Source organism: Setaria viridis, chromosome 4 (genome assembly GCF_005286985.2).
Source record: "Setaria viridis chromosome 4, Setaria_viridis_v4.0, whole genome shotgun sequence".
Classification (NCBI taxonomy): domain Eukaryota; kingdom Viridiplantae; phylum Streptophyta; class Magnoliopsida; order Poales; family Poaceae; genus Setaria; species Setaria viridis.
This window is the reverse complement of record NC_048266.2, coordinates 8,611,016-8,624,454: the sequence shown is the minus strand read 5'-3', so window position 1 is coordinate 8,624,454 and position 13,439 is coordinate 8,611,016. Positions and strand designations below refer to the sequence as shown.

At 41.2% G+C, this 13,439-nt stretch overlaps 2 protein-coding genes across 2 annotated transcripts; both read right to left on the bottom strand.

Annotated features, from left to right (window-relative positions):
• Positions 1-505: 505 nt before the first annotated feature.
• LOC140222407 (uncharacterized) lies at positions 506-1,703 on the bottom strand. The gene has a single exon (XM_072292930.1). The coding sequence runs from the start codon at positions 1,628-1,630 to the stop codon at positions 506-508; it is 1,125 nt and encodes a 374-aa protein (XP_072149031.1). The 5' UTR covers positions 1,631-1,703.
• Positions 1,704-2,206: 503 nt separating this feature from the next.
• LOC117853399 (uncharacterized) lies at positions 2,207-4,354 on the bottom strand. Its single transcript, XM_034735773.2, has 4 exons — positions 4,258-4,354; positions 3,837-3,906; positions 3,072-3,312; positions 2,207-2,992 (listed from the first exon to the last, which is right to left on the bottom strand). Exons 1-4 carry the CDS (start codon positions 4,352-4,354, stop codon positions 2,207-2,209), a joined length of 1,194 nt encoding a protein of 397 aa, XP_034591664.2.
• Between the last annotated feature and the right edge of the window lie 9,085 nt (positions 4,355-13,439).

Sequence of the window (13,439 nt, the reverse complement as noted above, 5' to 3'; positions counted from 1 at the left end):
AATAGAAACTATTTCTCCCAACCCATAGTTTCTACAACAGTGTTTATACAAAGGATAAATTAAATGCAACACAAAAAGGGAGTAGATCATCTGTGGCTATCAGCCATGTAGCCTGTTTCCATAATCATATATTAATAATAGCCATGTAGCCTGTTTCCATAATCATATATTAATAATAGCAAAAGAACTGTCTCTAGATAAAAAAGAACTGATAATATGTAGCACATATAGTTGATAACAGAAGAACTAAAGTTCATGATATGCATAGTAAAATAATAAGGTGACATCATCCATCATCTCTCATGCATGTAGTTGATGTCACGTAGGATGCAAACGAACTACAGTAGCCATCAGGTCACACAACACTCCAGAAATCATCATCTGCAAGGCCAAAACAATAAACAGATGAATTTAAAAAAATTATTATCCAGTAATATTTGCACAAAAATATGAACTACCATGAACTCAGGATGACTTAGCAATATTTGCACACAAAGATATATACCTAATTATTTTGCCTATTTGAATTCCCAAACTTTTGCCAAATATGATCAATCAAATCAGATTGAAGTTGTTTGTACGCTTCACGATCATGTAAGGCAGTATTTCTGTTAAGCACGTCTTCCATCTCTGGGTTATTTCCATGAGAGACTGTAGCTTCTTGAACAATATATGTGCTGGCTTCCTCATTCAAATCAAGTGGAACCTGTTCTATATCCTTCTCACCTTCAATTATTATGTTGTGGAGGATTATACAAGAAAGCATGATATTCTCAAGATCCCCTTGCTCGTAGAGACGTGCTGGTCGACGCAAAACACAAAAGCGAGACTGCAAAATGCCAAAAGCGCATTCAACATCCTTCCTTGCCCCTTCTTGCTGCTGTGCAAAAAGTTTATGTTTGTCTGATTGTGGTTCACGTATAGACTTCACGAATACAGGCCACTCTGGATATATGCCATCAGCTAGGTAATAGCCGATATCATATTGTCTTCCATTGATAGAGTACTGCACCTTAGGAGCTTCTCCTCTCAGCTGGTCGACAAACAAATGTGATTGGTTAAGCACGTTGATATCATTGTTGGATCCAGCAACACCAAAAAAAGCGTGCCATATCCAACGATCGTGCGAAGCAACTGCCTCTAGAATGATCGTAGGTACACCGTGATCACCGCGGGTATACATGCCCTTCCATGCATAAGGGCATTTTTCCCAATGCCAATGCATACAATCAATACTTCCTAGCATACCAGGGAACCCACGACGCTCACCGATCTCCATTAAGCGTTCAACATCTTGTACTGTTGGTCGCCTCAAATACTCCGCTCCAAATTTGTCAATCACTCCCTTCACAAATAACTTCAAACACTCTACTGCAGTACTTTCACCAATCTTAATGTATTCATCAAGCTGGTCTGCAGGGCTCCCATTTGCTAACTGCCTTATAGCAGCAGTGCACTTTTGGATTGGCGATAGCCCAGGGCGATTAACAGCATCAAATCTTAAGGTAAAAAATGGAGACCACTCACCGAGGGCATCGACAATGCGCAGAAACAGAGGTCTCCTCATCCTAAACCTTCTACGAAAGATTGTAGAATTATAGACAGGATTCTGTGTGAAATAGTCATCCATAAGCCGCTGATTGGCTTCTTCATGAGGCCTTGCCAAATATCTCCTTGGACCACTGTTACGTCTCCTACGTTCTTCTAGCACTTCAATTTCATCCCTTAATTCTGCAACCACTTGATCTTGCAGGTCTTCTAATAAATCTTGCTCGGCTAGAAAAGCATCAATTGTGTACAAATCTTCTGGGTCTATGCTGCCATCCTCATCATTAGGATCAGCATCATGTGGTGGCTGGTGAGACATTATGGGTAGATAGAGAGGAGAACTACATGTTTGAGTGTAGAGGGCAGACTGCCTGTGCATATATATGTGTGTGTGTGTGTGTGTTCACACAGGAAACAAATAGGTAGGTAGTGTTCATACAAGTTTGAGTGTTCACACAAGTTATAGTGTTCACACAAGTTTTCAGTTTCACACAAGTTTTCAGTTTCACAGGAAATAAATACTGATAGGTTTTCAGTTTCACACAAGTCACACAGGAAACAAATATGCAGGCAGTGTTCACACAAGTATTCAGTTTCACATGAAATAAATATTGATAGGTTTTCAGTTTGCAATACTGACAGGTTGTGAGGAAATACCTTAATTATCTGTAGCAAACAAGACCATCCTCATGCTCTCCAATGCTTTCTCCCTCTCAGCCAAAGCATGTGCACTCAAATTGCTTGTGGGTGCTAACAGTAGGTCTTTATAAGTGTCTAGCATTTTACACTTCACTTGTTCTTGTGCTGCCTTATGTGCAAGCTTGGCCGCTTCAAGCTTGCTGTTTGCCAAATTTTGTTGCACCTCTGACACCTTCTCACGGTCCTTTCTAGCCATTGTGCTTACTTCAATGAACTTGTCTAGCTTCTCACTAATAGCTGAATAAGCATCAGATGCCTTCTTTTTCCCATAGCGCTCATCCTTGGCCTTCTTATGACCCATAGGACGCATATTAGGATTATCATCCAAATTCACCACTTCAACTGGCTTAGTAGTTGCACCCTTCTCTTTTTCTTTTTCCTTTTCCTTTTCCATTCTTTTAACATATGCAGACCACTTCCTTTCATCTCGAACAACCTTCCAAATATGCTTCAGCATGAAATCTTTATTATTATGTGTAGAGGCATACATCTTGTCAGCAAGATCCATCAACTGGTCATCACTAAACCCACTTCTGTACACTCTACTGGTTTGTATCCAGCAACCATGATACTCACTCACTGGTTTCTTAACACGATCCCAACGGATTTTCAGTTGGTTCCGGTTTCTCTGGCGGCAACTCTCCGTGGTCTGGTTGTACTCCTTAGTAACATCCTCCCAATATTGATCTGCCTTTCTGTCAGTTCCATCAACCGGGTCCTTTGAGTTACGCAACCAAGCACTGGCCTACATTTAAAAAAATAACCAAACATAATTTTTCATATACTCCAAGCGCAAAGTTTACAAAGTAAGAAAGGTGGCTTACCAATCTAATGTCTTCATCTTTCGTCCAGTTCAATCGCCTGTCGGTTCTAGGATCTTGGGAGTTTTCATCAGCATCCGCATCAACATCAAAAGTTTCTTTGGTTTTTGCATTGCTTCTACCTGTCGGGGTTTGTTCAGAACTTGGAGCAATTGCAGAAGTTGCACTTTTTCTTTTTGTAGTTCCAACAAAATGGAAATTTTCATCTAGGAGCATGTTGTTTGATGCACCTGGTGGGTAAATTCTGAAAAAAGAAAAAAAGATATGTAGATCAATTATATGGTCCTGAGTGATAGGAAGCAGCATGCTATTGGTCAATTATATGGTCCTGAGTGATAAATGCAGAAGCACAGAATCATGGAGCTAAGAATCCAGTAACAGGATAATGTAGCATAAAAGCTCAACATGAAGATTCTTTCTCTAATCTATTCACGTTATATAGCTGAATTGCCATTGGAATTACAATTAGATCGCAAAGCATGACTTTAGCTGAAACTGAACTGACTAATGAACACATATGAATCTTCAGAGTTCAGAAGCTGAGATATTGATCCTGTTCGGCTGTTCTCTCCAGGTCTGGATCACGCTCATCCGATGATCCGAAGCTCTGAACCATACGCTATTGCGCTGGTTCAGTCTTCAGTCCAGAGGCAGAACAAGGACAGAGGCAAGCATGGGCCCAAGAGGAGCAATATTAGTATTTGGTGGGCTGCTCTGTTTATACTTTACAGACACATCGGAGCCTGTCCAATAAAAGGATGAACTCACGCAATCTTGCTCATTGGAGTTAGGCATACATCTTTGCAAACAGATACTGAGGTCAGATACAAATTGTAATCTACAAATGTGAGATGTAATATACTAAATTTCTACACCATATTGGTCTTTTGAAATAGATGCAGAGCATTGCACAACCTAAACTCCAACAGATGCTCTCTTGGACAATCATCAACCAATCATCAAACAAAAGAACTGCCACAATTATTCAGTTATTCAGAGTCCAATCATAAAAAAAAACTGCCACAGTTATTCAGTTATTCAGAGTTCAATCATCAAACAAAAGACCAAATTGGACAAATTAGCCACCTAGACTGCAACAGATGCTCTCTTGTAGATCATTGCATAATCCATCGAGTGATCTTTTACAAGAACTGCCTGAATGACTTGTGTAGGAGTGAAATAAACATACCTTTCAGTGGGAGAGGCCGGAGATGACCTTGTCCACCACGTAGGAAAACCAGCGAGATGAACACTTGCGGGTGGTGGAGGTGGTGCTGTAACGGCATCAGCGACCGACGGAGATCCAGCAGCAACAGGAGCCTGGTGATTCATTCGGGATGGATTGAGGGGAGAGGAGGCTAGGTCTTGGAATCTAGACTGGAGCGAGCGCAGGAGAGGGAGCGCGCGGTGGCGGTGACGCGCGGGAGGATCTGTCGCCGGCGGCGCATGGGAGACGACGCGCGTGGGAGAGGCGTGGCGCACGGGATCTGCTGGAATCTAGTCGTTTCTCCCCAACGCGTTTCCAGGGGTTTCGATGTGTCTCGATCCTATCGTCGACTCGGTTCCCTGGAGAAGAAATCGTTTCTCCATTCTTTATTCTCGCTCATCATTGATTAGGGTGCCACATAAGCAAAAACATGAGCTGTCAACATAATTAATAGACATAGAAACCACCATAAATATCCCATTGGGACTGCCCTAAGCCATTCTGCTGAAACGTGAGAGGAAACCTTTTTTTAGACCCTGTCCCTACGGTGGTGTGGCCGTGTGGCAGCAGTGCGCCACAGCTGCACGCCCATATTCTCCAGTGCAAACGCACTGCCGCGCGGGTGGGTCGGTGGGAGACGGTTTGTTCGCCTGTTCGGGCAGGGGTGCCGCACACGAACAACGATCAGCCGCGTACTAGCAGTTTTCCTACGTTCCTGATCTGGTTGGCACACGGTAGCGCTTGCCTCCGTAGTGGAGAGCACATTTTTGAGACGTTTATTCGACTACGGCGAGTGATAATGCTTCGGTTTTTTAAAGAGTGGCACGCTACTTGCAGCAACCTACCATAGAACTCTGACTTCAAGTTGAGACATTGCTACACGTCAGCGGTTTCATAGTTCATCTCATGTAGTGCCACGTATGATTTTTGATGATGTGGAGGAGAGAGAGCGAGTAGAGAGAAAGAGGTCATTGTTTCGTGAAACAACCGCCTCATAAGTTAAATTGTAGAACTACGAGGCAACTCAACAACCATTGTACGAGTTATTGTTGCCATGCAACTCATAATATTTATTTTTCATATGCACAAATTAAGAAATTATATAGTTTTATTAGACAACTTATAAGACAACCTATTGTACGGTTGTCTTATTGTACGGTTTGATTGTTGAGTAGTCTTAAGATTACGTGTCAATGCATGAGATCGTCTATTAGACGATTGTTCTAGATGCCATGCTGGTAAGACCTTTCCGAGAGAGAGAGATTCTGGACAAAACACAAAAGGATCAAGCCCGGGGTCGACATGAAAGAAATGAGGATCAAGCCGTGGCGACGGTGTGGGGGCATGCAAATGACATAAGGTAAAGAAAATGGATGTCTTATATATAGAGTTTGTTTACTTAAAAATATATATGTAGAGAGAGAGTTTGAAGGTGGTGTTGGGCTTGGGCTGTATGGCTTATTGGACTTCTTTGATATCTTAGTTTTTCCCGATCTTTTCGGTTAATGAAGACTAGAAACTGGATTAACGGAACTTAATTCAGATAGTTGAACGCTGACCAAATTTATGACTGAAATTTTTGGTTTCAGTCCGGTTTTTCGATTCGTTTCCTCAATCTTGGTTAATTATGCTCATCCTTGCAGGTTACAGCGCCGTCTTCGACGTCTTTTGTTAAAGAAAAGGAATATCAAGCAGGAGCAAATGCAACCATGGAAAAAATCATCTTTTGTCTAAAGTTGTTAGGTCACTCCTCTACCAAGTCTACCTGCCAACCAAAAGCTCCGTAGTCTCCTGCTTCCCTCGCTTTGCAGCTAGGTCCATATATGACCTGGACAATCTTGAATTGACCAGAGAGAGTAAATTTGTTTCTACTCCCTCCATTTCCAAATTGTAGGTCATTTCTATCTAGATGCATAATAATATATATGTAGAGGGAAAGCTATAGCTCACCCATGTGATCTGTGGCCTCCGCTCACTCGATTTGGCGGCCGTTCAATTTCTCTCTCACTCGATCTTGGCGCTTCACTTGTCCCTGCGAGCTGCTTGTTTTGTTCCGATGATGGCTGGGCCCACTTTAACAGTCTCTACTGTTTGTATCTTGGGAATCGTGCTGAAGTATTTCCCATCCCTTCCGATTTTGTTCCCCTTTCCCGTTCTCCCGTCGAGCTCGGCGAGCAGGTAAGGGGCCCCTAGGGTTCCGCCATCCCGGTGAGTTCTTCACGCTTATGTGATTTCGAACAATAGATCGGGTATTTGATTTGCGTTGTTCATCCCTGGGAAGCTTGATTGCTCGATTTCCCCAGCTATCTGCACTAATTTTTGCCCTTGCGTTTGTGTATGCTTTTTGCTTGGTGGGGTTGTTCTATATCCGTTGTCTCGATTTGTCTAGCCGCGATTGTTCATGGATGCAGTATGCATGGTATGTTGCGGTGTGATTTGGCTGTTTAGTTTTCGTTGCGTAATCTATGTTTTCGATTCAAGTTCATGGTCTGCCCCCCTCCCCCTGCTCCTCTTCACTAAATTTCTCATTTATTGTTGATTCCTCCTGTCTCGATTTTATGAGGTATGATTTTGTTTATGTTTGTGATGACAGGTTTATTTCATGATAATTTTTGAAATTTCTCCTATCAATTTTGCAACTAGGACTGGCTGGTCAATGGATGATGATTCCTTTGTTCATTTATGTTGGAATAAGATTCATGTATCCATTTCATGTCTTTGTGGTTCATTCCCCTTGGTGGGATGTGAGGTTGCTCTACCATTTTTCTGTATTGATATCTGTCTATGATGAGCTTCATCTCTATATTATTGCAATGGGTTGTACTTAGTCAATTTCCCTCATGATTTTGATATTTTCCTCAAATTTATGCCTCACCTAGGGTTTACCAAAATTCTCAAAATTAATGTTGGATTCTAATCTTATGGGATTCTTCTTCCCAGGTCTGTTTATCCTTGAGGATATGAGCTTGTGGCTCTATTTTCAAATCGATTGGATTTGACTCGATGTGTTTTGACTAATTTCCTTGCAAAACTAGCCTGTTGTTTGTTCTTTGTTCAGTCTGCGAAATGATCTCACTTGCAGAAGTACTCTCCAGCGTTGCAGTGATTCATCCAGCCAACAGCTACAACAGCAACAACTTTTGGTTATTGTTCTGTGCAGTGATTACACAATTTGTTTTTTTTTGCTCTTGTTCATCTCTGTAACGACACTAACCTATTTAGTTGCTTGCGCCTATATTTCTCCATTGGCCAGCCGTCAGGTATGTTCAGGCTACTTGACAAAGCTTCTATCACTAGCTTGTGCAGGTAAGCAGGTGAGGAGCAGCAATGTTCCATCATTAGGTTTGCAAGGTGCAGTTCAGTTGTTTGTTTACTCCAAATTTCCAGTGTGCTAATACTTGCTTACCGGCTAGCCTTTTGATCTTAGTTCTGCTCTAACTCATATGTCTTGAAATGTCTCTTTCATGCTATAGTGCAATTATCTTTATTTAATCTTTCAAGCATGAATCTCTCCCTCCCTCCCTTGTATTAATCAAATATAGTAGCTTGGCCGTTACACATGCTAGGACCTTCTTTCGATAGCATGAGTTCTTTGGATTTAGTCTCTAGCTACAGTGAAGTGACAAGTAATTGTATGCTTGCATATTTGGGTTAATCCTTCTAGGTGCTATCTCATGCATGTTTGGCCGGTGGTTTTAGTGATGCAGTAGTAAGTTCTCATGTTGGCTAGTTAGTAAGCAGTAATATTTATCTAATATCACTCTACTCGAGTGTAGTTGTTCCAACATGATTCCTTTTGTGCACAATGATTTACTCGTATTGTATTCTTCTTAATTATAGATTGATCATTTCAACTTGCAATCTACAAGTCCACTGCAATTCTGCAAGGTAATTTGTGTGCATTTGGGGGTTTTCACTCAACCCACTAATTCTGCAACCTGCATTTCAAAAAAATTATGTGCACTATCTTTGTAAAAAAATATACATTTTCCCAGTGCTAAGTATTACATCAAATATTTAGTGTAAACCATACACCCAGCTGATGTATATTTAAATACAAAGTATATATAATCCATCCAATCATATGGTAGTATGCATTCCGTAGTTTCTGGGAATCTAAAATATCTGCACAATTTGCTTGTATTTGGATGTTTCATTGACTACCCAAATTAATTTGGTAATCTGCATTCCATAGAAAAAATCATTTCTATCTGATTAATTTGCATATAGTTGTGGGAATTTAAAATTTCTAATTTGGCAATCTTCTTGTATCTGGGGTTTCATTGACCACCCAAATTAATATGGTAATATGCATTCCATAGGAAAGAAATCTATTGTATTTGATTAATCTTCGTATATTTATGGGAATATGAAATTTCTGAACAATTTGCTTATAATTTGCTTATATATGGGGGTTTCACTAACCACCTTAACTATCTGATATTTTGCATTTAGTAGAAATTTAATCTAAAGTATCTATGCAATCAGCATATATATATATTTGGGAAACCTTAGGAATCTTCTTAGCTGCATTTATATTCTTCTTATCAGATCTAGAACTTTAACTGTCTGATATCTATTGCTCGATGAGTTGTGACTTGTCTTTTTTTGTCACTGTCTTATGATTCGTGTGCCCTTAGATGAGCAAGAATTCCTGTTGGTTGCTAGTGTATCGTTAGTTGGGGTTGGAATGGGTGATTACCTAGATTCACATGTTGACTTTGTCAATCGATTGCCTAATTTGTTTGGCGCCCTTTTTCTGATTTGATTGGTACCTCCCCCTCTCCCTCCTTGTTAAGATTATAATTTTTAAGTTGTTGCTGGTTAGATGGTGTCGGTGTTTTATACTCGGCAACCTACCGAGGGTATCCCGAGATAGTAGATTGATTGGTGGGGGATCGCCGGATCTGGAACTTGATGGTAAAAGCGAGGATACAAGACACATATTTATACAGGTTCGGGTCGTCAGAGTAGCGTAATATCCTACGTCCTGTTTGGAGTGTTGTAAATTGCACCCTGCGCTTGGGTGTTGTCTAGTGTTGAGGATTTGGTCCTCTATTATGGTTCTATGAGGTCTTTGCCTACCAATCTAGGAACCCCTGCCCTCCTTTATATACTCAGGGTGCGGGATTACTAGTCGGTTACAAGGTAGGAGTTCTAGTAAGATTACATGGTATGAGTCCTAATAGGATTATAGAGGAATCCTAGTAGGAGTCCGTCTTCTTCCTTCCTTGCAGGTACTAGGGATCTATCCCCGACAAGCCCCCGAGCACTTCATAGTCAAATGCAGCAGCCTTGAGTACTTTTCAGATCCTCGTCGAGTAGTTTTGGTGCTCTTCGAGTACTTTGTCTGGCTAAATCTTCAAAGTTCCTCAAAGCTACCATGAGGCTATGGTGTGCTCAAGACTTGATCATCTTGATTTTGTAATCTTCATCTTTGGAATGTGACATGGAGGGTGGCGGAAGTCGCACTCCAGATGAAGTAGGCCCCAAGCCTTAGGTTGAATTGAAGAATCAGGTGAGGGTCAATAAAATCTTAAATCTTCTTCTTTCATCTTGAAAAAATCAATTGTTTGGTGTAGCTTATCAGCCCTCGACCTTGGAATGATTAATTAATCAATCCGAGGGTCTTTAGTCTTCGCACAAGCCATCATCCGAGTAGTTTTGTGGCATCCAGCCCCCGAGCTTATGCGCTAGGTGAACCGTAGGAGCCACGTCGAGTAGTAATTGGCGCTTTAGCCCCTGAGTTTGGAAGCTAGCGAGCCACTGGAGATATTCCGAGTAGTAATTGACGCTTAGCCCCTGAGCCTGGGAGGTAGCGGAGCCATTATAGGTACGCTGAGCGTCCTGGAGAGTCATCGCCAAAACTTTACCTGAAATAAGAAATGCATACATTATGTAGCATATTTGTAGAATTTGGAACTGCAGAAATTTATTCAATGATGAATATAATGTAAATGTTATGTGTCATGCTCTTGTTTTGACCATATTTCTCCTGAGTAGTTAGCCTATTACGTTTAGGCTCCCAGTCCCTATTTAGCCATTGCCACTGTGTGTGAGATCTTTATCTTGTGTATGCGTACTGGCACTGCTGCTACGGAGATATTTTTCTCGCGTCCTAGCGTTTAGGCATGATAAAGGCATGATAAAAAATCCAAGGCTATCATGAATTAAGGCGTGTTCTGCTTGAGGAGATTAGTGACCGCTAAGAGAAGACAACAAAAATAAGTAGTTGACATTGCAATAAAAAGAGAGCGCGATTGTGCATAAAGTAGTCATTGAGACTTTTCTGCCTTTTGGCGAAGAGAGTGCGTATTGCTGCGCATAGGATTTGTGCCTCCTTAGGGTGTAGCTGCTGCGAGCCTCCAAACTCAGTGCACCAAACTTCATGGCAGAGCCTTCTAATTTGGTGTACCAAGCTTGTGGCGGAGCTTACGAAACTCGGTACACCAAACCCGTGGCGATAGCCTCCATAATTCGGTGTACCAAGCCCGTGGCTGCCGGTTAACATGCCTTAGGAATAATTGGCAAAGTGTAGCCCTAGAGGGTAATTCCCTTCGAGAGGTATACACAAATAAGTACTCGGTGTGTTGCCCTGCATGCGAAAAACAAGCCGAAAAAATTATATAAAATAATTAAAAAAGTAAATTAGTTTGATTCGTGAACGATTGTCGACAAAGCTGTGGTGGTTGTTGTGAAGCCACGACAGGTGTTGATGAAGCCGACTAGTCGGAATAGTTAGGTTCCCGACTAGTTCCTGATCTTGCCAGACTTGTTCCCGACTAGTTCCTGATCTTGCCATACTTGTTCCCGACTAGTTCGTCAGGTCGAGCCTGAGTAATCGAAGTGGTTGTTGTCGGAGCTTCGGCGCTTGTAATCTTGTTGGCATGGTGATGCATGCTGCCTGGCGCTTGGTCGGAGATTATTAGGGGCACTGTATAGCCCAATCAAAGAACATGCAGGCCGCATACCCCTTGCGTGTGCTTTTGACGAGATCCAATAAATTGATGTCCATCGGTGGTAGCTTAGCCGCCTTGATGTTTATTTCGTAGCAGTGGATGCTTTTCCTCCTTGATCCGTGTGAATGTTAATTGGCCTTCACCGCTTCCGTATGGGACTCGGGCACTCGACAACTTGGAGGCAATTTCCTTGTGGCCTGGTGACTTCGACTAGGGCCTTGTTTAGTTGCCAAAGTTGGAAGGTGCCAAATTACTGTTACAGCACTGTAGCACACTGTAGCGTTTTGTTTGTATTTGTGAATTATTGTCCAAACATTGACTAATTAGGCTCAAAAGATTCGTCTCGCAAAGTACAATAAAACTGTGTAATTAGTTTTTAATTTCGTCTACATTTAGTACTCCATGCATGCACCGCAAGTTTGATGTGATGGGGAATCTTCTTTTTGTATAGTGCCAAAGTTGGGAGTTGGAGGTGAAGTAAACAAGGGCTAGAAGATGGAGTCGGAAAAGGAAACTAGGCGATTCCGCTTAGGAAACTGAGGTAGCAACGAACTGGTGACCGCTAGAACATGCGCGGAGTCGCTTCGCTCCATATGTGAATTTTTTTCTTTTCCTACCAACTATGATGGCGGCTAATTTGCTGGCGATGGACATAGATTTTGTCCGCTCCCATCTCGAAATTGATGAATTGATCTGCCGATTCATCTGCACGGAGTGTCAACACACCACACCGAGTAAATTGATCTTGATGATAAGGATGATGAGGTCCTTTAAGTTCGCCCGATAATCTTGATGATCGTCCCTGCCTGGCGCGCTAGATGTCGGTATTTTATACCTGGCAACCTACCGAGGATATCCCGATATAGTAGTTGGGTTGGTGGGGGGTCGCCGGATCTAGAACTTTAAGGTAAAAGCGAGGACACAAGGCACATATTTATACTGGTTCGGGCTGCCAGAATAGCGTAATATCCTACATTCTGTTTGGAGTGTTATATATTGCGCCCTGCGCTTGGGTGTTGTTTGGTGTTGAGGATTTGATCCTCTGTTGTGGTTCTATGAGGTCTTCGCCTACCGATTTAGGGACTCCTGTCCTCCTTTATATACTCAGGGGGCAGGATTACCAATAGGATTACATGGTATGAGTCCTAGTAGAATTACAGAGGAATCCTAGTAGTAGTCTGTCTTCTTCCTTCCTTGGGATCTATCCTCGACAGATGGGTGGTGTTTTCTGTGTATTTTGATTTTGATCCCTTTGTTTCCGATGGCCAGTCAGATTTAGCCCGTGAGTTAATGAACTTTTTTCCCATCTACACAATTCCTATATCAATTTGGTAATACATACATTTCTCTAAATAATTTAGGTCAATAGCTCAATTTTTTTATCTCTTAGACTGCTAATGATAATCATTTATTTTACTTATAATTTATTTTCTTTCCATTTTCGACGTACTCGATGTTCCCTTCAACTAACTTGGTTTCTTATGTTGTATTCATTTGTCTCCTACATGCAACCTACATATTTAGGATAAGATACACGATGTCATTACTCATATTACATTAGCTAATGACATCTAACTTGCATGGGTGTCACATGTATTTTTAAGTAATTTCAAAGTTTCAATGATTTTTGGAACACATTTCGGGTTTTATTCATATATGTGGAATACCTATTTTTTGTCTGCTATATATAGCTTATTTTTTGTCCATATCATTAATGTGATCAGATATGTTTTTATGTGAAATTTTATTTGGCTCTAGAGGCTTTCTTGTTGCTAAGTTTTACTTCATCAAAAGTAGTGTTGTAGTATTAGATACATAGGCCTCGTTGTTTTTTAGAAGTGGATATGTGAGTTCTTTTTGATGTGGATGTTTGCACCTAATAACTTTTATTCTGTCATCTATGTGTTCCATTGTTGTATCTGAATATGCTATATGCATACAATAGGAGTGCTTACACTATTAAATGATATGGAAATACATATTTCACTGTTATTCTGCTAGCCTTGTGTTGATTAGTTCATCTGATTGCATCGTTTGCAAATCAATTGATGTCCATGGATCAGCTGCTAGTGGCTGTTTTTATCTCCTTGTTCATGTCATGATCTTTCCTGTTTAGCTGTTACATGGTTATTATTGTTGTCTCAGTCTTAGTTTTTTTCCATACGGATTCTATCATTTAGTTTCAGTTACATGGTTGTGTTACTT